The sequence below is a fragment of the Euprymna scolopes genome, chromosome 16, assembly GCF_053919585.1.
Source record: "Euprymna scolopes isolate OS-2025 chromosome 16, ASM5391958v1, whole genome shotgun sequence".
In the NCBI taxonomy this organism is placed as follows: Eukaryota; Metazoa; Mollusca; class Cephalopoda; order Sepiida; family Sepiolidae; genus Euprymna; species Euprymna scolopes.
Window position 1 is genome coordinate 19,805,601 of NC_136497.1, and position 27,500 is coordinate 19,833,100.

The 27,500-nt window shown below is 34.7% G+C and overlaps 1 protein-coding gene, 1 long non-coding RNA gene and 1 pseudogene across 2 annotated transcripts in view; 1 reads left to right on the top strand and 2 right to left on the bottom strand.

Moving 5' to 3' along the window:
• Nucleotides 1-27,500, bottom strand: part of LOC145295861 (uncharacterized) — a 255,099-nt gene that overhangs the window by 202,459 nt on the left and 25,140 nt on the right. The window lies entirely within an intron of this gene.
• Nucleotides 1-27,500, top strand: part of LOC145295860 (epidermal retinol dehydrogenase 2-like) — a 50,440-nt gene that overhangs the window by 2,509 nt on the left and 20,431 nt on the right. The window contains exons 2-3 of the mRNA XM_080141593.1: nucleotides 10,343-10,527; nucleotides 19,935-20,066. Coding sequence (XP_079997719.1) covers nucleotides 10,343-10,527; nucleotides 19,935-20,066 — 317 coding nt within the window. The remainder of the gene's footprint in view (nucleotides 1-10,342; nucleotides 10,528-19,934; nucleotides 20,067-27,500) is intronic.
• Nucleotides 27,113-27,238, bottom strand: LOC145296400 (U2 spliceosomal RNA; annotated as a pseudogene).

Consider the following 27,500-nt stretch of genomic DNA (forward strand, 5'->3'; position numbering starts at 1 on the left):
GTTTTTTATCTAGAGTGTTATTTGCACAATGTTTCGCTCGATGTAACCGACTTTCTTCGGGTGTATCTTGTCGAACTAGTAGTGTGATATTGTGACCTTTGACTGTGGTCATAGCGTAGTATATGTATTAACTGCGGCAAGCAGAGCCAAGGGTCAAAACATTATTATTACTATTATTATTATTAATTGATTCGAGCGACAGCATATCGCTGGATCAATTATTATGATTAGAAAAATAAACAATTAGATTGGGAAAAGTGATTGACAGCTGAAATAATAATATCGCTACGAAGAAATGTAAAAATAGAAAATAGATGTAAGCATGATTTTTGGTTTGCATAAACAAATAACTAGATTGAGGTTACATCAGCTGTTGGTCTGAGACACGTAAAGAAATGTAGATTTGGGGAGATTCTAGTCAGGCGTTAGCTGAACATAAGAGAGAACGGACGACTCAAGGGAAGTTGGTCTCTCCATGACGCAGGGAGCGGCGTTTTCTCAGGTAGCTAAGATGTGAAGACGTTGTAATCTTTGAAGATACTGGCCGGATCATGAAAATAAATGTTCGTAAATAATTCAGGTATGTGTTGTGTTTTTTACATCTGTTAAAAAGAACTGTTTGTCTACAACTGTTTCGATACGTCCACGTCAATAGTTTCCTGTTAGAACTGTTGCATAAATATTAAAATATACACACTAGACGATCAAGCAAATGATACGACGTATATACATACACGCATTTACACGTACATGGATATACAGATAAAATATAAAACCCAACTATTCAACATGTACGTCGTTTTGAAACATATCCATATGCACACACAATGTGACAGTAGATCATTGTGTCGAACTAGAGAATTTACGGGAAATTTCGAATGGAGCCTTTTTATTTAATCCACGGGGATAGCATGCTCTTGTTCCGTCACCTATGACCGGGTAGATATTTTAAGTAATTTGTAATTGCATATTGAGCACGGTCTACATTGAGGATTGAACGTTCAACCTCCAGAAGAGTTTCACTTACAACTGAATTATTAGTACTTTATCCATTACGCCATGACGTTCTGAAAATAGCACTCAAGATAAGAACAGTCATCCGAATATCCAATCGAAATAATATAAATGATCAATCCTCATCTCAAACATTCAGACACGGGCGAGATTTGCTTGATTATTGGACAAACAGATTTGCTTGATTATTGGACAAACAGATTTGCTTGATTATCTGACAGTTATTCTGATATTTTTTAAAGTCAATGTGAATTTTTATCGGTTTCAATTATAGAGTTGCATATTAAAAGGCTTCCTTCAGTCTTGATAGACTATGGATACCCACTGTAAGGGTGTCTGCGTGTGAAATTTTTGTGGCAAGAGTTGCGCAATGTCCAACACCTTTCCTGAGTCGATATTGTCGAATACCAGTGGCAAGTGGAGGTTCAGAACGACTGAAAACAGTGCCGAGATAAGCGGAAAGCACCTACAGTGCCTAGAATTCCCAAATGGTCACCTATCTGGTACCAGCGAGGCTCAACATTGCTTAACTTCAGTGATCTGACGAGAACCGATGTGTCAATGTGATTATGCCGTACTGTCTTGTATATTATATACTTACTGAAGTACCAAGTAACGCTTGTAAGAGTTTTTCAGATTATACGCAATGTTTACATTAAATATTAATTGGCAGTGATATCCATTGTGAAAGTTGTTCAGATATATTACTCAGGTGTATTAGGTTCTGGAGTCAACTAGTTAAACATATAGGAAAATAATAGTTGACTACTTAGAAAAGAATTTAAATAAGGAATTTGTTGCTAGAATTTTAGTGAATGTCGACGTGATTATAAATTAAGATGTATTGTTGAACAATATAGAGCCTCGTTAGTCATGCAAATTAAATAGAGTTAATTTGAAATAGTTGGCAATTTCTAATTTCGATAAAGTTACCGATGGGAATGTCTCTAACCTCGATCAGCCCGGCGCATAATATAAAACAATGCCAATTAGTTGTGTCTAATCGGCATTGCCAAAAAATGTCATTGGGAAACTGTGTGGATTCTGTAATATTACTTTACAATAAATTTAGTAAATGAAAAGAAATAGAAGATATATTTATAGTAATGAAATCGGATGATTATCTCCTGTAGAAATACGGTTGTAGGATAGACAAACAACGTAAATAAACCGCTAATAGCATTTGATAGTATTTTTATAATGCTGAATTATAATTTAACATTCGATTTCTTGAATATAAACAGAAATAACAAAAGAAAATATTACTTAACCAGTGAGAAGAGACGAATACCCCTTATGAAAAGATGATGGATGGACGAGAGACTAACATAAATAAACGTATACGTCTATGACGAATGAAAATGTAAAATTCATCCTGTTAAATAAACAAAACCCATAATGCGATAATTTTCCCGCTAAAAACATATAAATCCCCCGTATGAAAACAGGGTTTTAAAATGGAAGAATAACGTAAGAATGAATCCATTTCAGTCGCGAATCAAAATATAATAATTATTTTCTTAAATAAACAAAAATAAAAACATTAATTAATATACCGGTTGGTTGGTTGGTTGGTTGGTTGGTTAGTTTTGTTTAACGGCATATCAACCCTTTTCAGGTTATTTAATGCTGAATCCAAAGATCTTGAAGAAAAATTTTTTAATAGAATATATTTGTTGTTTTCAAGTCGGTTATTATTTAACCCATAGTTTGAACCCTAACAGGTACTACCACTCCGGGTCAGAGTGGACCTGGAAGCAATGGCAATTAAAGGGTGGCTCCACACTCCCAAAAGCCCGCAATTTGGGGCCTCACTACTAGATATAGTTTAAGGTCATATCCAGGACCTAATATACTGGTAAAAGCATTGCGGGAAGACAGACGAATAATGTAAATAGAATTATATTTTCGTTACAAATTAAAATATGATATCCACTTTCTTTAATAAACAAAATGGACATGGATACACTATTCAAATAATTGTAAATTTAGAGTTATCTCTCTTGTCCACCTCGACTATATTAACCAGCAACTAGTAATATTGGTTTATATAACAAGGATAATCACAGCATGTTTAAAATAAGATTCTATTTTCTATTTAGAAAAATACGTATTAAACAAACACGTGTAAGATGATTTTAAAATGCGAGATAAAAAATAAAATAATTTATTATTATTATTATTATTATTATTATTATTATTTGTTACCAATTAAAACATATACGTTAATTTTATTATTTAATTTTAAAGTAAACGGTGCAACAAAAACACGCCTCCTACAATCTGTTTGGACCAATTGATTTGAATGTCAAATCAAATCAGATACATTTGAATTGAGGAATAATTTTGTTTTCTCCGTCAGGACAAAAAAAATAAGTGAAGCATGCATGGTCCCCCGTGAGTGCACAGTGGAGGAGGCATAAAAAATGACTAAGTTCAGTATTTGCTCCCCCCACCCCATTTAGCCCCAAAAGTCCCCAGGGGACGTCAAATCCTGGTGAAAATGAACAGACGGTGCAGTTTTAGGCCTTAACATATATGTAAATTTGAGTTCTACACTATATGCATAAAAAAGAAATGACTAAGTCCATTATTTTCCCCCCATTTAGCCCCAAAAGTCCCCAAGGTCTTAACATATTTAACTTTGAGTTCAGTACCATGCATAAATGATAGGGTTAAAAATATTAACTATTTACATATGGGAGGAGGTGGGAAGTCAGAATGTCATGGTCCGTGAGGGTTACTGAAGAAGGGCACAGAAACGGATATGGGTGAGAAAAAAAGGAAAAAACAGAATATACAGAGCAACAACAGTCGTAGTACTTAACGCCAAGATGGCGTACGACATAGTATACACACCACAACGACCACAAAGAAATTTGTTACCTTTCAGTCTATTTTTACAGTTCGGAAGAGTTCATATTTTATGCATGGGTGAGTCCCCGCAACGAAGAGTAAGTTGCTAAAATATCAATGAGCTGGCGAGGAAAGTTTGCGAAAGGAAAAGTAAGCATGTGGGTTGCTGGTTAATTGTGGGAGATTATAGACATTTCCTGATCTACAATCTCTATTTCGGCGCGTGCCAACTTAATAACTTATTATAACAGAGCAATGCTGATTACTTCCCGTTTCTTTTAATCCTTCGTAAAGTTCGACATCCTATATTAGATTGAGAAAACAAGTCACTGTTTATATTTTAGGCGCCGTTGCAAGAGTTACGCGAATTCATTTACATGGCAAAGGAAATATTACATAGCAATGGCCTGTCGTGCAAGGGAAATCCCTAGACAAACGTCATCTAATATCACTGATGGAGATGAAATTTGAATATTTATATTTCCTTTAGTATATTTATTTTATGCATTATATAATTTGAGAGGGGGGGTCATTTTCTTGAACATTTTTATAGTATCACTAGCAGGCCACCCGGCGTTTCCCGGTCGTAAAATACACATAAATATTATATTTTAACTAATGCAGAATTCTTATTTATTATAAATATAAATAAACTTTAAATTCTTCTTTAAAAAAATGAAAGATAAAAAACGGAAAGAAATTGAGGAATTGCATGCGAGTATTATGGTTTTTTTTTTAAAAGTTCATTGTAAGTAAAAAAAAAAAAAATTAAAAAAAACATACTCGAGCTCAGATCGAAACCAAAACCCAAAGACAATGAGTAAAGTACGATAATCATTAATGCCACCTTGGCACGATTTTTAAAAAGTGTTTTCAAACCTACTTATTCTTAACGTAAGTAATCTGTTATGTGAACGATTCGCACATGCGCATTCGAGAAACATTTGGGAAACAAATAAAAATCCGACGATCCCCCATGTAACAATTTTTCAATTTTGATCATTTAGCCGCCCCTTTTTTCGGGATGAAAACCAATTAAAAAGTCTTTCATATGTCTGAATAACCTATATACCAAATTTCATATATGTAGATAAAAAATTCGCTGAGTATATACGTTGAAAAGTTTCCTCACACATATAGTCTCACTTTTATATATATACTAGATTTACAGAGAATTAACTACATTATTTAAAATGTCTAAAAGCCGATTTAAAAGTAAATTTTAAAACCCACTAATATGAACTTATCTCTCTATATATAAAACTCAATGCTTGTGTGTGCGTTTGGTTGTACCCTACCTGAAGAAATGTTAGAGAATCTACATAAGATCTAAAAGTGTATTCCTGTGTCTAATAAAACATAGAAGATAATCAGAATATTCTCGAATCTCGACGTGTATCTTTGAGGAGGTTATGGGACCTATTTCGATGGTTGAATGTATTTCTCCCAGTACTGATTCGAAACTTTCTTTCAAAATTATTTAACGTTTTTAAGCTTTTCTTAAAACTGGAGGAAATACGGAAAGGATGGTTTTATTAGTGCTCTGGAGGCATCCTAAAATTTATTTAAATAGTTTCAGTATCCTTCTAAACAGGAACAATACATGTAAGATTACATTATTTTATTTGCTAAATAGTATATAGTAACCCAAAGGTGCTCAGCACCCTTGATTGATCAGGTGCGTTTAAACGAATAATTAGCAAGGAGAAATAACCTTTGAAATTTGTTAACTCAGTGTTACCCGGGAGCAGTATTATATTTCGTAAGTCGTATAAATAAATCCAAAGTGCTCAATATTATAGGCAGAGCAGACGGGTTTACTCGGTGTTGCTCTGGAGTCATTAATATCCTTAATAGAGCATTCCTTCATAAGTGCTTTAAACGCTATATTGCGTCGGAGAAAAATGTTCACTGTGTTTTGTTATACCATTGTATACCGGATAAGTCACTCTATGTTGTTTGGAAGATAGTGCTCAATATCCTAGACAAAGCAAGTGTGTGAAATAATGCTGTATATGCTTGATAAGGAAGGATGAGACAAGATTGTCAACGTTGCCCAGATATACACTAAAATTATGCGCATAAAATTTGATTCTATTATTAAGGAGAGGGATAAGAAACTTGGTTTTGCCCGGGAATACATTTAAATAAACATACTTTTGAAAAAGGATGGCTCGGTGTCAAGCAGTAGTATTATTTTAAAACTGAATAATATTATAAACACATTAAAACAAGAAAAAGATGAGGCGTAGGTAATAGTGAGGTGTGAAAGAAGGGTGTAGAAAAAAAACGGAGGAAGGAGAACAGAGAAAGATAGAGTGACATATTGAGCGAGGTGGGGGGATAGGAGTTTGAATAAAGAGAGGTAATGTCGAGTAGCTCTGCTAGTTTTAATAAACTGAGCTTGCTTGGTTCAGTTTCGTACGCTTGTGTCAACGATCAGAAAAAATGAACAAGGCAGAATATCATTTGCTCGTGTTGTTTATTCTTTTGGCGTCCTTTGTGTATCGTGATTTTTGAAGGTTCGTCCCAATGCTGTGACGATAATATTAGGTTGGCGCAGAAATAATATCGTTTTTATATATGTAGTTGAACGTCAAAAAGACGACATTAGTTTTGCACTAACCTAATACAATATCACGCGGAATAATAGATATCCAACTTAGTTGATTAAATAAAGATTACCTATTATAGACGTGACGTAACATGCGACCGTAGCTGAGATTGAACTCAACTACACGAGTTTGTAGTGTAATTCAAATCTTGTCCGTAGCTGAATACTTGATGCTTCACTAGAGCTATCAAGGGTATTTTTATTATGACGCCATCACTAGATGGGTTACCTAGCACGGCATACGAGAGGCTCGTCTACCCTCGAGAGAAGAATAGACGCGCCAGTTTCCCAACCTAGTAATTTATCTCGCCACGCCTTCCCAAATGGTCACCCATCTGGAAATGGCAAGGTTCGACGTTTCTTAACTTCGGTGATCTGGCGAGAACCGGTGTGTCAACGTGATTGTGCCAGACACAAGCTACATAAAAAAGGAGTTACAATTAAAAGCAACAAAACTACACGAAGGATCAAAAAACGAGCCTAAAATTTAATAGATCCCGCACTGTCGGCCAAGCTCAAACCTCTGTCCCACCGCCGCATGTCGCATTCCTTTGCCTGTTCTACAAGTATTTTAACAAAATGTGCTCTGATGAACTCATATTATTTGTGCCCCCTCAACGTACATACCTTAAACTAACCCGAAAAACAACAAAATCCCACCCTTTCATTGTATAAGTCGCTAGATGCCGTAATGATTTTTACTCTGATGATTTCTTTCCTCGGACTGCAAGTCTTTTGAATTTCCTCCCTGTTTTCTGCTTCCTGACTGTACTAAGATACAGAAGTTTAAATATAATGTGAACAGATATATCAGTACGGCGTAATAACGTTGAAACACCGGTTCTTACCAGATCACCGAAGTTAAGCAACGTTGAGCCTGGCTAGTACCCGATAGATGACAATTTGGGAAGGTTAAGCGCTGTATGTATCTTCTGGAAAGGGTGGGCGTGGTGCCAGCACTCTCACTTCGAAAAAAGAACTCCTCGCTATAAAAGCATCTACAAAGTTGTAGATGGCCTATGCCCCTCCAGAGATTAAAGGTTATGGATGGATGGATGGAACTGATATATCCTTGCTCAACTTTCCTTAGTTTCCTATTAAGCACGATACCAAATGGTAATTCCTTACATTCGAAATGGCAGTATTCTTGGTGCGGATGAAAAAGGGTAAAAAATAAGATGAGGAAATCATTAAAATAAGGTAAGAAAAAGGTCCATACGTAAGATAAGCCCATTTAATATGCGCGTTTATCGCTGCGAGTATTATTTTAAAATGAAACAGACTGACAAAAAGTGATTTTAAAACATGAATCATGATGTATCAAGATTGAAAGGGTATCTAAAAAAGAACGGTGGGCGTATCTTAAATAAGATACGTTCATTTAATTTCCGCGAATAGCAATGCAAACACTTCGTCAAACTGACGCGTGACCTATATGACTCAGCTGTCATGGAGATGCCTCTTTGCATCTAATAATAGAAAAAAGAAGAAAAAAAATTTAGCGAACCGATTCTAAAAGACTTGCAAGCAAATACTACACATTTCTGCCCTCACTTTCACAGTTTGTAATATGTGAGAGAGAAGAGCTGGAACATTCCAGCGTTGTTAAGTCGCATGGCACAATACTGAAATCGCCAGGTTATTCAGTGTATTTTCTATGAGGTTAGATTAACCCCCGCCCACACACGCGCGAAATCGTTTCTGTTTCTTGTTGTTTTTCTTATCGTGATTTAATAGCAGATCTTCGTGACTTCAAGTAACTTTGATGTATAGAGGAGTCGATTAGATCTCTCCTGTGGATTGCTTAAAGTCCCATATATATATATATATATATATATATATATATATATATATATATATATATATATATATATATATAGATAGATAGATAGATAGATAGATAGATACGAATAAAAGTATACCAACGTTCCAAACTCCAAATATTTCTTTTTTATTCAAAGCAGTTCCTGCGGCACGTAAGAGTTTCGCTACATTTTTTGCTGGTCCTTTCGTTATGCAGAACAAATTGATTATTATTACGTCAATACCGACTCTTTTCGTGAATATACTCCTCAGAAAAAATAGAAATTGTTTGCTCAGAAAGAAGAAATCTATGACAGTATAATGTCGGAGAAAAGAAAAGTTAGTTCCAGCAGCTATCTTGGTTCTATTTTAAAGATAGGTTTAATTCAACACATATATATATTATATGGAAAATGCGCGCATGAAAAGTAATATTTTTAAGATTTTATTAAACCTGGAAAAATAAAGGACAAGAAATTCAACCTGGAAAAGTAAAGAACAAGATATTCTAGTAAAGTAAAAAATAAGAATTTTTTAGACTTAAAATATTGCAGCTAAAAATAAAATTTGAATATTGATAAATATTTTATTTATTATTTGCATATGTTGTTGTTTAATTACTGAATTAAATGATTCTAATTATGATATAATAAAATTATTAATTTTTATGTAAATTATAAAATTATTAATTCCATCTACTAACTAACTAACTAATGAATTAATTTTATTCAAACAATTTTCATTACATAAATATATGCAAATAATAGGGGGAAATAAGTTCAATCCAGCGACTGACACCCTTTCTAACTCAACAATAAACAACAACATATGCAAATAATAAATAAAATTTCCCTTTCATAAAACAAAACATTATGAGAGAGAAAGAAACACACGAAAAAAATCTCATTGATTACATTTTTAGCAGTTTTTCTTTAAATGAGATTTAAGTGTTGCTGAGAAAATTGTAGCATCTATCTGCCACTATGATTCTGGGGATTTCACGCAAACGACAACGTGCAGAAACAATTATTGTAATTTTTAAACTTCCACATTTATATGTGTTTTATTTTTATTTTTTGGTGTCGATTCGTCAAAGGATTCTCTATTTAATGGCATATTGCCAAAATTTGGCTTTCGAAAAGAAAATTGTAAAAAATATTTTTTTTTTTAAATCTCAAAGGCGTTTTTTTCGTAAAAATAATGAATATTTGTTAATGCTAATCTGAAAGATAATTTTTTTAACATAATACACAAATTTCACAATTCAAAACACAAAAGGTTAAAAATTAAACACATTCAAAATTCAGGTTTTCATTCTCAGAATTTGAAGGCTTGCTGATGTTGTTTTGTTTATATACTTCCTCATCCCACCCATATAGGGAATATATGTCCTGGTTTTATGGGTAAAAATGACCAAAAATGAAAAAGATGAGGTCTGTCTGTACAAAAGCGTATATATATATATATATATATATACATATATATATATATATATATACCTCTTTATACATTTTGTTCTTCAATAAACAAATTTCATCTTGATTAGATAATTACCTGATTTTTAGTAGATTTTAAAGAGAGACTCCGTCAAAAACAAACCTTACAATACACCTCCATTTTGTCCGTCGCCAGATTAATAAGAAGATACTCCAAAGACTACAGTATGAGAAAAAGACGAGAAGTGAAATATTGCAGGCTAATGTGGAAGAATACTGTATCGACTGACCATATCGAAGATTAACCGGCTTACTCGGAATGAGGAAATATCATGGGAGTATGAAATTCACAAGTGGTACCCAGACCCATGTATCTGTCATGGAGGATGACGACGTTAGATTTTTGCAGCTTTTGCAGGGCGGTGTCGACGTGCTTCTACTTGCAGTGCCTTGTATTCCAAAGAATAATCACTAACCTAAGGTTCAACGGTGCTTAACTTCGGTGATCAAATGATAACGGTGTGACAACGTTATTATGCCGTCTTCAGGAGAGTAGATATAAAGATTTTCTGATAATTACAGATAAAATCAGGGATAATTTTTATTTTCTACTTTACAGGAAGTGGTATAGGCCGGCGCTTGGCTATCAAATTTGCTGAGCTTGGTTGCAAGATGGTTTTGTGGGATATCAACGGTGAATTGAATGAAGAGACAGCTGTCATTATACGTCAGAAAGGCGGGAATGTTCACACCTTTGTTTGTGACGTCAGTAACAGAAATGGAATCTACCGAACAGCAGAAAAAGTAAGTAAAACATGAACAACGACGGCGGGGCGGCTGGTATAGAGGGGATGGACGAGTCGTATACTGACACACATTTCTTTAATTACTGTGTATATATCTGTTAAACCATTTTAAATGTTTGATGGTGTTTTTTTACTGTTGCTTATATTCCGAAACGAAGTATTCCATTTCTTTTACATTTCATGTGTGTGTGTGTGTGTGTGTGTGTGTGTGTGTGTGTGTGTGTGTGTGTGTGTGTGTGTGTGTGTGTGTGTGTGTGTGTGTGTGTGTGTGTGTTTCTCGGGCAAAAATCATAATGTAGTGTCTGTTCTGATGCTACAGAAAAGTTCATTTGTCCTTAATCAATGTAGAGGAAAGCCTTCTATACTACGGCAATTTTTATTTTTGCCTACTTCCAGAATGCTCCTTTTAGGGAAGCTGGCTTCCTATCCTCCACACGACCTTGTGTCACATTTTGTTTTCGTGAGGAAGCAAATAAATACCAATGTTCAAATATATAAGAAAATAGTACAAAGTTCTCTAAGAATAGTGCAATGAGAAAAAAGTGGCTGGTTAATTTTAATGCATCTAACCCCAAGTTTCTATCTTTACATTATCAACGCTCTGATGCCCATCTGTCATCAATTGAAATGAATGGTTCTCGTCTTGATGAGGCTTCATGTTTTGACATGCTTCTGGGCTTGATCTTTACTACCGATCTGAAATGGAACACGTATATAAAATCCATTGCCAAGGTCGCTGACGAAAAATGGTGGGATCCTTCTACCGCTCCAGTAGATATCTTACTCCTGATGCAATTCTCTACCTATATAAAAGCCAGGTACGACCAACGATGGAGTACTGTTGCCACATTTGGGCAGGAGCTGCTAGAAGTAGCTTACCCTCTTGACAGAGTTCAAAATAGATTTCGTAGCTTCGTGGGAGATGCCCTTTTTCTTCCCTGCAACCTCTTTCCACAGCCTGTCTATGCTTTATCGTTATTTTTATGGCAAGTGCTCATCTGAACTTCAATCTATGGTGCCCCCCTCGCCAAACTTTTACGAAAAACATTCGTCTAGCCAAAACCACTATCAATAATTTTCCACGCTCTTTAACTGTGCCTAAACCTAAATGTAGATTCCATGAACAAAGCTTCTTTCTTAGAACTGCACGCCTGTAGAACTCTCTTCTCTTTGTCTGCTTTCCAGCTGACTACAATCTGATTGTCTTCAAGTCCAACGTAAACAAGTTCTTGATGAACCATCCCCCTAAGTAATCCAATTTACAAAATTCCCACTACTTATGTTTACTACGCTATAATCACAATGACTAATGTATACCCATCAATCCTTATCATCGAGTGGCCTCCGGGCCTTGATAAGTGGTGATCTCTGTGTAAAATATATATATATGTATAGATATATATATACATATATATTCATATATAAATGTATATATATGTACGTATGTATATATATATGCATATGTACATATGTATATATATATGCATGTATATATATATATATATATATATATATATATATATATATATATAATAAAATAAAAATTACAATTAAATTTACCAAAATGATCCAAGATGGTAAAATTAAAGTATATTATAAATATTAAAAAATTAATATTTATAAAGTTATCTCAGCCAGATGTAAAAGCTCGATAAAACCAAATAGGAGATAGAGCTTATAATACGAGCAAACAGTTAATAAAACATGTTAAAAAAACACTTTGAAATGAGTTAAAAAACATATTTAATCTGAAAAGGAAACACTAAATAAGTGTTTCCTTTTCAGATTAAATATGTTTTAACTCATTTCAAAGTGTTTTTAACATGTTTTATTAACTGTTTTCTCGTATATATATATATATATATATATATATATATATATATATATATATATTGTAGTGTTTTACCAGGAATAGACACATTTTATTGTTCATTTAAAAGAATTAGAGTTCCATTATCAATATTTGCGTACAATTGTTTCGGCACATTACTGGTATTTAAGTATATAATTGTTCTTCATTATCATTTTATTAACTGGAAAACACGTCAGCGTGAAAAAGTGTATAAAAACTAAAGTCTAATACACTATGGGCAGTCCTTTCACATCAACACTCCGTTATTCACAGTTAAGGAAGTTTCTTTTTTTTTTTTTTTTGCTATGCATCATGTACATAGATAATTGTCCATTATCAAGATTTTACGCGAATATTGATAATAAAACTCTATTTTTTTAATAAACAATAAAATATACATCTAATTTATTTTAATAACAGTTATCTACGAACACGTGTTTTGCTGCAACACAGATGATCAAAATAGCTGACTGTTGTTGGAGTTCGAACATCTAACAATAGGATTTATTGTCGGGTGTGGATACGGTTACGCTGCGAATTTTCAGTTGGAATTGTGTGTTATTTATATTGCTTTTTAACTTATGTAAAGTTTTGTTGATTTTTTAAAATGTTTTAACGATAATTAAATTCGGTATACAGTGTCTCCTTCTGGGAGATCGATGAAGTCAAGTATTCCTTAGATTATATATATATATATATATATATATATATATATATATATATATATATATATATATATATATTAAGATGCTTTGCATAAACGTTGAAAGATCGGAAGAGATAGCCGAGAATAGGCGTGAGTGGCGAGGTGTTGCAAAGTATTGGAAAGAACAAAGAACTTGGAACAGGCAGATCTTAAGAGGAATCTGCATAAAGGGTTTGTGGAGGATTTGGATACTCGTGGGACTGGCTGGAAATGTGAGACATGTGGGCGTTTTCTACTTTCTAAAGCTGGGTATATGAACCACATAAGGTCACACGAAAGAAGCCTTGCCTCCGCGACCTGATGACACAACCTGTGTGGTGTGTGGCAGAAGTGCAAGTTGACCGCAGGTCAGACGAGGCATATGGTTGTCCAGAGAGGCACCATACCACAGAGTGGTCGAGTTAACCCGGGCCAGACACTTGACTATATGTCATCTTTGCTTCATCTTTGTGTTATTTTTGCTGGGGAATGGCGTTAGTGGTGGGTTTTTTTTTGCCGGGCAGGATGGCAATCATCTGCAAAGATGAAGTAATCATCATCATGATCATCATCATATATATATATATATATATATATATATATATATATATATATATATATATATATATATACACACACAGTAATGTGATTGATAATTCAAAATTCAAATTAGAATTAAATTAAAAATCCGTTTCACAAGAAGGAACAACAACAAAATCAATAATTTGTACGATCGTTTCGAAAAACAATGTTTTTATTGTGGTAGACATTAAGCCACGGACAATAATTTTTACATATAGTATTTTTAAAAAACAAAGTTTCCTCATCAGCAAAAGTATTGGGAAGGGTTTTTAATATATGTAAAAGACACCATAAATAAACCTAGCATTAAAAGTAAGGCAGATGCATCTGGAAAAAATTAAATGAAAAGGTATGTATTTACTTGATAAGCAAATTAATATGGGTTAAAGATAGAAATAAAATAGAATAAAATTATAAATCTGAATTTGGTTTAAATATAATATTATAATAATATATTTCTAATAAAATTCATAGACTGCTCTTTAGACTATTGTTCTAATCTCCTTTATTTATATATATATATATATATATATATATATATATATACTAGCAGGGTTATTCAGACTTTTAGGGGCTGGGAGATATCATTACAAGCATCAATATGGTAATAACTAAGGGATAATTTTATGTCTACCATATCTTTTCAATATTTAATAAAATGTTCAGTAAGTTTTAATGCATAGGTAGCGTTTCTAAAAGTGGTTTCTGCATTTGAAAACATGTAACAAAACTCATTACTCTCTCTCTCTCTCTCTCTCTCTCTCTCTCTCTCTCTCTCTCTCTCTCTCTCTCTCTCTTTCTCTCTCTCTCTCTCTAACATCTACTCTCCATATTAAAATGTTTCATAAAATATTTCTAATAGTTTTTTTTCCATGAGTTCATTTGTTCTTACTAACGGAACACCACTTATCAAGACCAGGGTGGGGGTGCACTCAAGGATAAAGGTTAAAGAGGTTTTTAATTAGACGATTATCGCGTTCACAAAAAGTTGGAATAAGTTATATAGGCATGAGATTTATTTTAGATAAGGTCTGAAATTTTTTATAAAAAGGTGGCTTAATACATAACAGAATGGGGGGAAAGAGATGTAATTGAAGGAAAACTGATAAGCGAATTAATGTGAGCTCAGCTTGGGGGGGGGTTATCAAACTTAACAGAGTTCGGGACATATTTGGAATGGCTTGCGTTATGTCGCTTGTCCTGTGTATTTCTAGGATATCCATCCTCCCAGGTCTTACCTTCTCTCTTTGAGAAGAGGCTAGTTTATTGCAAATCGCCGGAAGATACTCTACCGTGGAATGCCGACAAAACTACTCAGGCATTTTTCTTCTAGGACGCTGACTCTTTAATCCTACATTCTGACCATTGGGTTACATCATCCCGCCAAGAGATTGAGATGTTGAAAACCAAGAGAGGACAAGTTAGAAAAGCAGAGATAAGAAGAAGAGAAAGCGGGAAAAGACAGAGGAAAAGAGAGAGAGAGATAGAGAGGAGAGGGAAAGAGAGAGAAGTGGTATACAATTCGTAATCGATTTGGTTAGAGATCTAACTTGTGACAGTTCCGAAATAGAGGGCGCACCACAGGATACAGTTTTGTGCCGTGACCGTTAATATGTGTTGGTAATACGATCAGAAGAAATGATAAAAGGGACTGAGAAAATGATTTTAGGATGATTTGTGGGGTAAAAGCAACACCTTGTATACAAGTCTTCGTGACAGTTTAATTTTGTGTCCATGAGAAATTCTGTTCAATTCATGTATGGTTCCCTAATCGGCAGTGGGAAATAAATTTGGAAGTAAACGTAAATAATGTTTCCTCCACGCACACCAAAGTTCCTCAAATTTTGAACCTCACGAGTTGATGCACTTTAACGTAATAGATAGAAACCGAATAAAAAAAAAATCTGGAGAAATCCAAATTAGTGTCAATGTAACAATTTAATTTCGTAAGATAAACGAAATAGTTAAACGGGGAGAGGGTAAATAATGCAAAAGCAGTGCGTAATGAGATAAACATGGGGAAGTTAATTACTGCAACCTTCTAAATTTATGCTTTTTATATGAGCTGCTAATTAACATTTAGCCATTGTTTTGCTAGGAAATATAAAGAGTCAATTACAAGAGGATGTAACTTGTAAAAGAGTATAACATCTACTCTTGTTCGTGGCCAATCTCTCTCTGTCTCTACCTCTCTCTCTCTCTCTCTCTCTCTCTCTCTCTCTATATATATATATATATATATATATGTGTGTGTGTGTGTGTGTGTGTGTGTGTGTATGTATATATGTATGTATGTATGTATGTATGTATGCATGTACGATGTGCCTTAAATAGGTTTACAGACTTTTTTGTACAGGCATTTACAATTGTCGTAGTCTCTTGAAAATTCAGCATGTTATTGCTATACATCTTCTGAGAGGATTGGCCAATTTTTTTTATGATTTCAAGCTCAAATGAACAGCTACAGCAGGAATTGGGATACACTCTACTAAAGTCTGATTATCACAGATGGTCAATTTCCAAAATACAACCTGGACGTGAGGACACTTTAGAACAACGATATGCAATAAAATTCTGTTTTAAACTTGGAAAAAATGCCACAGAAACGTGTGGAATGCTTCAGATTGCTTGTGAACTATCTTGCATAAATCGAGCATGTTTTTGAGTGACATAAGAGATTCAAGGAAGGCAGAGAGTCTGTGAGAGATGATGAGAAGTATGGAAGGAGAAAGGAAGTCAGAATACCAGAGTTGACTGGTCAAATAAAGTATTTCATGGATAAAGACTGTGGTGTGCACTGTTTGATGTCAGTGTGTGTAATGTACATACAATAATTCTCGAGGAACTGAAGGTGCGGAAGATTTGCGCGAGGTTTGTCCCAAAGACGTTCAGAGAAGATCAGAAAGAAAGACGTTGTCATGGCCAAGATGGGCATCAAGACAGTTTCTTGCCCTCGCTATAGTCCAGACCTTGCTCCCTGTGATTTTTGGTTATTCCCTAAGTTCAAGGAAAACCTTAGAAGATGTCGTTATGAGACAATTGAAATGAAAGAGGCTGTGACGACACACTCACTCAAGAGGACTTCAACTGGGCCTACTAGGAGTTGTTGAAACGGTACAACAAGTGCATTGCGGCCGGGGGAGATTACTTCGAATAGAGACTAGAGTTTCGTGTGTACTATCGATAAAAGTGCCCATGCGAAAAAGTCTTGAAACTTATTGAAGGCACCTCGTATATAATGTTTTTTTTTAACAATACTAACAGTTTGTTTTGTTTTTTTTAATAATTTACTTTATTTATTTATTTACTTTATTATGTTTAATTATATTTCTAAAATTAAAGGCTTGTAGGGTCGTAAGAAGAAAGCGAAATTCAAGGATTTTAACGTTAACAAATTATCGTAGTAGCACCTATAACGCAAGGCAACGAAGTAATCTATTTCTTGCATGAATACGATACAATACAAAGTCAGTTAAGATTTAATAACTATGGCGAAAATTTAATGCAGCTATGCTTAAATTTTCAAATTTTCAATTTTTCAAATAGGATGCTGTACCATTTTTTCCATTCCTAAATTCCTCTAAAACATTCCATACAAGCTAAACATTTAATAAATTGTTGTTAATTTATGACTAATACCTATTTTTAAAAAATCACAGACATACCAAATATCTGGCGAATAAAATTAATCTCTCTTGTATACCCTTTCAATCGATATAAATAAAACTAAATATAGTCCATATTTCGACAATTAATATCTAACAGATAGGTTACAAAATTCATGATGATCGAGTAATTATTTTTTGTTTGATTGGTTATAACTGTTCACAGTTGATTACGTCATAAAGTAATCGTTTACCCTCTATGTTAGTAATATCTGAACTCTAAAAAATTATGCATTCATCGCCATGTTAAGCTTATTTCTGGCCACTTAGCAAGCGTGTTCTTGCTATGAGTGAGGAACTCCTAAACATTTCCGACTTCACGAAAAATTCAGGTTACAAAGTAATCATGAATCATTGTCTTTATTTAACTTGGCGTTTTTTGTTTTATATAATCTTGTTGACAATATTTCTTTAAACCTGATCAAAATATATTTGTTGTTTAACTTCAGCATTTTAAATTTGTGTTCCATTCAGAGAGGCATATTTTGAAGAGCGGGTTTCCCCTTATTTTTTTATCCTCATCCCCCAAAATTAATAAAGATTAGACCATTCTTGCAATGATCTGGTCGCTGTTGATTTTGTGCAGTTCTAAGAGATCCACCCTCCCAGACTTTGCGTTTTCTCTTTGAAAGGGGGTTAGTTTATTGCTACGCTTGAGGCGCCCTTACCAGAGAATGTCGACAAGAACTTTTCGCAGGTCAGAGTGCCCCTCCTCGAGGGCGCTAACGTCTCAATCCCACTTTCCGTTCCGTTCCTGGTGTCACAGTTTTTTGCGGAAGGAGAGAAATAAATAACCACCACCCCTCATATTAAACTGACTTTGTATCGTATCGTATTCATGCAAGAAATAGATTACTTCGTTGCCTTGCGTTATCATATAGGTGATACTACGATAATTTGCTAACGTTAAATCTAATTTACAAAATTCACTATGTTTGTGTGTCTGTCTGTCTCCATATTTTCAAAATGTATCTCTTCGAGACGCAAGATCGCTGAGTGACACGACGCGGAACAAATGATTACAATTTTTGTGAATCGATGTTTTATGAGTTTTAGCCGATAAAAATAGCTGCGAAAGAGTAAAAACTGAAACTAATTGGTACTTTGCAGTCGCAAATCGTGTAAACATGTTATTTGTACGCATGGGCACATGTATAAGAAGCCGGTCAGTTCGGTTTTAATTATTTCTCATCCATCTGACAATAGATCAAACTGTAACGACTAAGTCTGGAGCGCTATGTTTTGGTTTCAATTGCAGATGACGCCACTCAAATCATATATATATATATATATATATATATATATATATATATATATATATATATATATATATATATACTGAGTGTCCTGATAAAATGTATACCTTCTTTAAATGACCATAAAACCAACATATAAGACAGAAAAGTTTCATATATCAAAATACTGTGAACAAATATAGAAACCAGCTTATCATCGAAAGTTCGAAAGTGTTCAAATTGTGTTCATATTTGGTCCATGAACAGCTAACAACGCTCACTGATTGAATCGAAAATGTTCCTGATCAGTCCAATCCGTATGTTGACATTTCTTTCAATGATTGCTTTAAACTCAGTCATTGTAGCTCGTTTTGTGGTGTGAACTCTGTGTTTAACATGCCCCCCATCCCTCATCCTCCCCAAAAAAAGCGAAAATTCATGGGGAGGGGGATCAAATTTTGTGACCGTGGACAATACTCAATACTTCCTCCTCGTCCTACCTATCTGTTTTCGCAGGTGACTATCAAGATATGCTCTTACGTCATGATGATATTGGGGAAGTGCTCCATCCTGCTGAAAGTGCTCTTCTGTATTCCTAAACATCTCTTGGCATAGCGTATTCATGTAGCAAGTTGAGATAATTTAAAGAGTGTATACATTTTATTGGGACACCATATATATATATATATATATATATATATATATATATATATATATATATTACTTTTTAAATTACGTCCATATATTGGATACAATATAATATATAAATATAATATTCGATAGAGAATTGACTCTTATTATAAATACGAAATCTGCATAAATTGAAATGTCATATTTAAGTTTATTTTACGACCGGGAAACGCCAGGTGGCATGCTAGTAATGCTGAAACTTTACTTTTCGAGAACAAGAACTGAAGTGTTATTCATTCAGATAATAATTTTGTTTTTATAAACAAGGGTTACATAATAGTAAAAAATGCCAACCAATATATCATAGCCCCGGTTGACGGTATCCATTAGGCCAGTTACACACACCCTTATGTCTTGCTGGATGGAGTACAGAACAAGATGAACTCGAGTTTGAATGAACTTTCCTATTGCTTTTGTTTTTCGAAATAAAGTTTTCTTCAAGCTTGAACGAAAATCGACTATATTAAAATCGTTTATATTTTGACACTATAAATAAGGTGGAGATGTGGAGCCCAATGCAATCGTTCTTATGCTTTTGTTGTCTTAGAAGAAAAAGGTTGTGAATCATAATTCTTGAATGACGTCACAGTCACAGAAATTCCTTTAAACTCTTACAGTCTCACATGTTACACTCCCCCACATTGCTATATTACAGAATAAAACGAAATAATAATAGAATTGTTTTGATATTTTCAGGTGAAAGAACGAGTTGGCTTTGTAGATATCTTGATAAACAATGCCGGAATTGTAACGGGGACAAACCTGCTCGACTGTCCTGATCAAGCGATTATTCAAACGATGCAAGTAAATATACTTGCTCATTTCTGGGTGAGTAACGTTTTATTTGTTTCCATTCGATAGAAAATTACTAGCTGGCATCCCGGTGTTGCCCGGTGGTACAATACGCTTAAACATGATATTTTAATTTATGAAGATTGCGTATGAATTATTACAGAATCAATCTACTATAAATTATTATATATTAGGAGGAATAATTTGACCGGTGAACTAATTCGCAAAAAGAAGAAGAAGAAGAAGAAGAAGAAGAAAATAATAACGATAATGTCGTTCATCAAATTTCGTCTGCGTTTGTTTACAATATCACGTCAGCTGAGATTTGGGTTTAACGATGAACATCTTTGAAAAGTCACTTCAGATTAATGTTTAGTTTTAAAATATGCAAACGCAGACATGATTTCTGTTTTTAAGAAGAAATGATTTGCTAAGATTGTATTATCTCCCTTGCCGGTGTAGCGTAAAATATTCCCCTGTGAAAAGTATTCTTTTTTATCTGTAAGAGAGGAAAGATATTTTTCGGATCAAATCTTTTCGATTTTCGATATTTATCGGATGAATTTCTGTACAAAACATATTTAAGAACGCTGTCAAACATATAAATTACCTTTGTGTGAAATTTGCAAAAAAATAGGCTCAGCCGTTTTGGAACTTATGAGGAAGGAACTCACACAAAATACACAAAGTGACTTTTATATGATGGTAGAGATAGAGACAGAGGTATGGATAGAGATATGGATCATCACTAGAACATGGAAAACAGTGGTATCAGTTGTATCGATATAGCCAGGATTCACTTGGATCCCAAACACATTATTACAAAGAATATGTTTTAGTTAAGCTTGACATGTATATTTTTATGCTTTCCGGTTGTGGAATCTGTAAAGGTCATGTAAAGGTCATGCGATCAAATTCAAAATATTTTATCATAGCGTTGGATGTTTATTCCTTTCAATATTTAAATTTCTGTCAAAAGCGGTCAAATGGAAATTAAGCCAGTTAACACGAAATTTATACTGTCTGGGTTGCTAGACTAATATGTGTCAGTCTTTAATAGATATTGCATGTGTTAACCGTATATTTATCTAAAGACGTCGATAACCCAACACAAATCATATACATGTTTTGAAAGTAATGACGCGCACACAGCATTTATATAGGGATACGCAATTCGCGATTTGTAAAATAAAATACATTTAAATTATGTGTGTGTGTGTGTGTGTGTGTGTGTGTGTGTGTGTGTGTGTGTGTGTGTGTGTGTGTGTGTGTGTGTACTAGCAAAAGTACCCGTCGTTGACTGGGTTCAAAAACAGCCTAAGGAAATGGACTCTGATTTATGAAAGTATGATAGGTTATGAAAAGGAAGGGTTGTAAAGAGGTAGCGTCGAATTTGGAGGTATCAAAACCAAAGCAAAATATGATGAAAGTAAAAATAAAATAGATAAACCCCATAATTTATTATACCATACCTGTTCACACTGAAACACTTATCACAATATTCTGTGGATCTATATTAAAAAATCTTGTTAAACTTTGTGGCATATTTCCATTCTATGGAGGTCAGGCGCGAACGAGCATCCCATAATTTTATTATACCATATTTCTTCAAACTCAAACATAATTATCAAAGTATACTTACGCAGATAGATATTTATTAAAGTGTGTGCCTATTTCCATTCTATGGAGGCCAGGCGCGAACGCAGGCCCCACAATTTTATTATACCGTCCCTATTTAAGTTAAAACATACTTATCAAAGTATTATTATGTACATCTACATCAAAAACACTTGTAAACGTTTTATTTTTAATTTTTTATTTCCATACCTTGTGGACCAGGCGCGTACGCAGACCCAAAAATTTTAATGAATCATTATTATGCCAGATCAAACATACCCATTCGTGTGTCTCGATACATCTTCTATCATTATATGTGATCAGTTTTCTATAATAGTCAACCATATATGAGCCTATTCGTGACCAGACACGCATATATATATATATTAAAAAGTTTGACTCATGTCCAGGTAACCTACATCTAAAAGTTCAAGTGTTTAGACCCAAAAATAGCGAAGGCGTTTGGCAGAGTCTGCAAAGGTCAATTCTATCAACCTTTACCTCTTGAAAAACATATTTTGCCCCAAAAAAATGATTAGAAAGCTTGCTGCATGTTTTAATACCGTTTATGTAAAATTTTAAATATTTAGACCCAAAATTAGTTGAATAGTTTGCTAAAGATCACAAAGGTCAAATCTTTTTAACTTTGGCCCTTTTGGCAGCCGAATTTTCGGCCAAAAACTGAGTTAAACGCTTGCTCTATGTCTGAATATACTTTATGTAACATTTCAAATGTTTAAAGAAAAAATTGGCTCAGTAATTTAGTAGAGACCGTAGAGGTCAAATATTTTTTCAACTTTGACCCCAATTTTGATCCCTTAACGTTTATTGTTTTTGGCTCAAATCAAATTAAAAAGCTTGATCCATATCCAAGAAACCTACATCTAAAATTTCAAGTATTTAGATCAAAAATTAGCGGAGGAGTTTGATAGGGTTTTCAAAGGTCAAATTGTTGAACTTTGACTCCTTAACAGCAAAATTTCTGGCTGCAAACCGATAAAAAGATTTTTTCAAATCTAAATACGCTTTATGTCAAATCTCGAGTCTGTAGATGGAGTAATTGGGTAGGGAAATATACATACACAAAGACAATTTCACTTTTATAGATATATAGATATGTGTGTGTGTGTGTGTGTGTGTGTGTGTGTGTGTGTGTGTGTGTGTGTGTGTGTGTGTGTGCGTGCGTGCGTGCGTGCGTGCGTGCGTGCGTGCGTGCGTGCGTGCGTGCGTGCGTGCGTGCGTGTGTGTGTGTGTGTGTGTGTGTGTGTGTGTGTGTGTGTGTGTGTGTGTGTGTGTGTGTGTGTAAAATATATATTTTCTCATTGCATATTAGATCCCCCGTGCTCGGTAAGCCATTATTTTTTATATCGATGTCGATGCCTCCGTTCAGTCTTAAGAAACTATGGACATCTCTGTAGTGGTAGCTGAGGCAATCCCCAACCACATCTCTCCTGAATCGGCAATGCTTGAGTCCAATTACAAGAAGAGGTCTAAGACTGATCGGAAGCAATGGCGAGATAAGCGGAGAACATACAGTACTTGGAATTTCTGAATAGTCATCCATTTTAGTACTGACCAGGCTCAACGTTGCTTAACTTCGGTGATTTATTAAATATTTATAAAAACATTTTGCAATTTCCGAATATTTATGAAAATATCTTTTGATGCCATAATAAACCATGTTCTCTTCCACCCTCGTCTTTTCCTTCTCTTTATATTTTTCGTCTTTCTCTCTCTCTCTCTCTCTCTCTCTCTCTCTCTCTCTCTCTCTCTCTCTCTCACACACACACACACACACACACATTTTCCCTTACTCTTTTCATTTCCTATTTTGCTTCCTTCTTTGCCACTTTTTCAAGTATATACATTATTCCATTCCTCTTAATTCTTTTATCATCCATCCTTTATTCATGTTAGTCGCACCTCCCCCACCATCTAAGACATTCATAGATAGATGAAGTGTGCACGGTGACAAGCAAGCAATATAATAGCAACATTGAGGATATTGTGAAGGCTGCTGCAAAGAAGGTGGTTTCCCTCTACCGAGCTAGAAGACTATTCACACCTGAGAGTATCCTATACCTCTACAAGGCCACCATTCACCCATGCATGGAGTATTGTTGCCACATTTGAGATGGTGCATCTACCACTAGCCTCTCCCTCTTGGATAGGGTCCAAAAAAGAGTTTCCAATCTAATAGGTCCCACTTTGTCAACTAAGCTCCAGCCCCTGTCCCATTACCGCAGTGTTGCATTTCTGTGTCTGTTTTACAAATATTTTAGTGGAATGTGCCCTGTTGAACTCGTTGCACTTGTGCTCCCTCGACGTACATATCCTCGACAAACCTACTTACAACAAAATCTTACCGCTTCACTGTTGAGATCTCTAAATTCCAGAAAGCTTTCTACTCTAATAGTTTTTCCCTCTTCGACAGCTAGACGTTAGAATTCCCTTCCTGTTATCTGTTTCCCTGACTGTACTGATTATGCAGAAGTTTAAATGTAACGTAAACCAACATCTTGTTAATATTTCCTAGGCATGATCCCAAATAGTAGCCCCGTACTTTCAAGTGGCGATATGCCTTGCTAGGGGTGGACGTGAGTAAAAACAAAAAAAGAAAAAAAACATCATCGGTCTTTTTAGTAGTATAAAGAAAATATATACGAAATGAACTTTTGTCCCAATGTGATAATTTACTCTCTCTCTCTCTCTCTCTCTCTCTCTCTCACTCACTCGCTCACTCAAATTCTATATATGTCCTTCTCTCTCTCTCATTTTTTCTTCTAATCCCTTTCAGTTGGCCAATGACCTGGTTTTATCGACTCAATCCTCCCAAACACAAAGTAACCTTTTCATTTGCCTAATCTGTCCGAGGGTAAGGTTGTTATTGCATATACCAGACTAATCGCGTCACATTAGCTACGAAATCAACTGTGGAGACACATCAAATAGATTATGCTCTATTTGGTGACAAATGTTGACATCATTGGTTAACTTTCCAAAGGTCATTAGTGTTAGTCAGCCTTTAAAGTTAATCATAGGTGGAAGCGTTGAAAAATCCCTAAATAATCTGTCTGGCAAGCCCTACTTTGTCCCTTGTGACTAACTCGGTTCTTTTCAGGTCATATGACTGTGGCTGCTGTACTTTAACAATAGGATAGGTGACTAGCTGTTCTCGCACCATCCGAGCGACTTGGTCCGTCGGTCACTCAATTTGTCATGTTTAAGTCTTAAATATCGTTTTCATTAGTCTGCCACGCGTAAATTTGACATAGCACGTTCGCTGATCTGTCAGGTTTAAGTCTGAAATATGATAGGTTACTATGCGTCTTCGCACTATTCTGGGAGACTTCGTCCGTCGATCGATCGATCTGTTACGTTTCAGTTTGAAACATCACTGCTATCCCTAAACACGTAGGTGATGTGAATTTAATTAGAGATATGTTGAAGCATCTGATAAAAGATACGCAGTCAATACATAGGATGTTCGCCAATGTTACACTTAAGTGTGTAGTAATATTCTTTTTGTTATGGAAATTAGGTTTAAAATAGTATTTTAATTTGTTTGTAACGTTTACGTGTTAAATAATATTTTTTGATGGTTTGTCACGCGTAAATGTGAAATACCATGTCTGCTGGTTTGTCAAGCTTAAGTTTGAAATAAAATTTTCGTCAATCTGTGAGTCTTAAGTTTGAAAAAGCATTTTTGTTCAGTTACCGCCTTGAGTTTGGATATCATTTTTATTGATCGATCACGCGTAAATTTAAAATATTATTTTCGTTGGTTTGTCACGTTTAAGTTAGAATATCATTTCGTTAGTCTGTGACATTTGTTTGAATATTATCTACGTTGGTCTGTCACAATTAACTTGGAAATAGCAGTTTCGTTAATCTGTCATATTTAATTTCGAAAGAGTATTTTCCTTGATCACTCACGCGTAAGTTTGTAATATTATTTTCGTTAGTCTGTCACGCTCAAGTTTGAATATCATTTTCATCAATAGCCGCGCAAATTTAATGGACGCCTCTGAAGATCATATGTCTTTTGTTCTTGATTTTTAAAGTTCAAATCTTCACAATTGTGTAATAATAGATGGTTAAGGTTTTCTCTTTTGATGTTAAATAAAGAAAAACAATCTTATGAAGAAAAGCAAAAAATGATTTTCGTTTAAAGGTCAAAGTTCATTTACCATAAAGTAAATCAACTCATTTCTGTCATCTAATACCAAAATACGAAACTTGGTATAAACGATTATTTTTTTTTATAAAATTCCTTGAAGAACAATCACTATTTCACTAAGTGCTGGGTGGACAATTATTTATCCATGTCTTTGTAAGAAATGAAATACAATACATTCGATAGGATTCAAACCAGCTCCACCAGATTTTATCGTATATGTATGTTCCTTTATGTCAAGTACTTCTACCTACACACCTTGATCATTTAGCAAAGCAATAGATGAATTTTAGTATACAAATTTGTTCCTATTATTTTCAATTTTCTGATCTTGTTTTTACTGACGATTGGGCACTCTATCGTATACCAGGCAATCATCCGCTATTTAAAACATTCCAACCAAGAGATCTTTTAAGATTCTAAACGTCGCTTTAAGTGTAATTGTTTGTATTATTTTTACATATGGTTCACCAGGTATACTTGCAAGGTAGTTTTAGAAATTCATTTTTCCTGTGTCTGGTTACACCTATAGTTACTGGAACGGTAAAGATCTTCCTAAAATTACATTTTTTTTTCACGACGTGCTTAAAATCTTGGTATTTCGCTATTTTCTCTCTCTCTCTCTCTCTCTCTCTCTCTCTCTCTCTCTCTCTCTCTCAGTTCTGTTTAAGGACACTGTGTTCTACTAGGGTTGCTTCTTTCCCCTTCTTGTCCCATATCACTATGTCAGGTTTAATAGTTCCGTTTCTCAGGTGCATAACTGTATGCATTGCATAGTCATAGCGGGTGGTTCACGACTTATTTCTAACTTATCTTGCTGGTATATGTTCCTCTTAAATCGATCCGCATGTGCCTTTTAAGCAATGTTCCAATAAAGTTGCGCTTATAACCACGTTGACACATTAGATTTATGACTGGTCGTTTATATATAGCATACTTTGGCTTGCATGTCGAGGAATGGCTACTAATCTGCGAATACAATGAACTGTTCTGAGTCTTTTCTTAAATAAGGCCGATAGCCATTAGTCGCATGCTCTCGTGTAATGAAGGAATGCGTGAATGTAGGATTGGCATGAAATTCTTAAAGATAAACTAAAATGACCGAAAAATGGGCTGAAATGACTTAAATAAATAAAAAGTAAATGACTTAGAATGACTTTAATGAACTTAAGGATGAATTGAATGACCTTAAGAATGACTTGAATGCTTATAATAACGGGAATCCTTCAAAAACAACTTGAATGATCTGGAGAATGACTTGAATGGCTTTGAGACTGACTGGTTGTAAAGTGGGTGATCATTTTACATTAACCTAATACAGAAAAGTGATCCCCACTTTATATCACTAAAAATACAGCATGTAGTAAGAACAGATACTAAACTTTGATCTTGGCCAAAAGGCCAAGAAAAGGGTATTTACTTGCTCCCCCACCAAGCAAATTAGGCACAAGGTCGATGTTTAATGTGAGGAGTGAAGGGGAAATGGGGACCAACTCCCCGGGGAGTAGGGGAGCTGGATAGTAACAATTGGTATGAAGGGTTGCCCCTACATTGACCAAGCTCTTATATGTGGGGTTGGTATTTATTTGCTCCCCCACCGAGCAAATTAGGTACGAGGCGGATTTTTAATTTGAGGAGTGAAGGGGAAATAGGGACCAACTCCCCGGGGAGTAGGG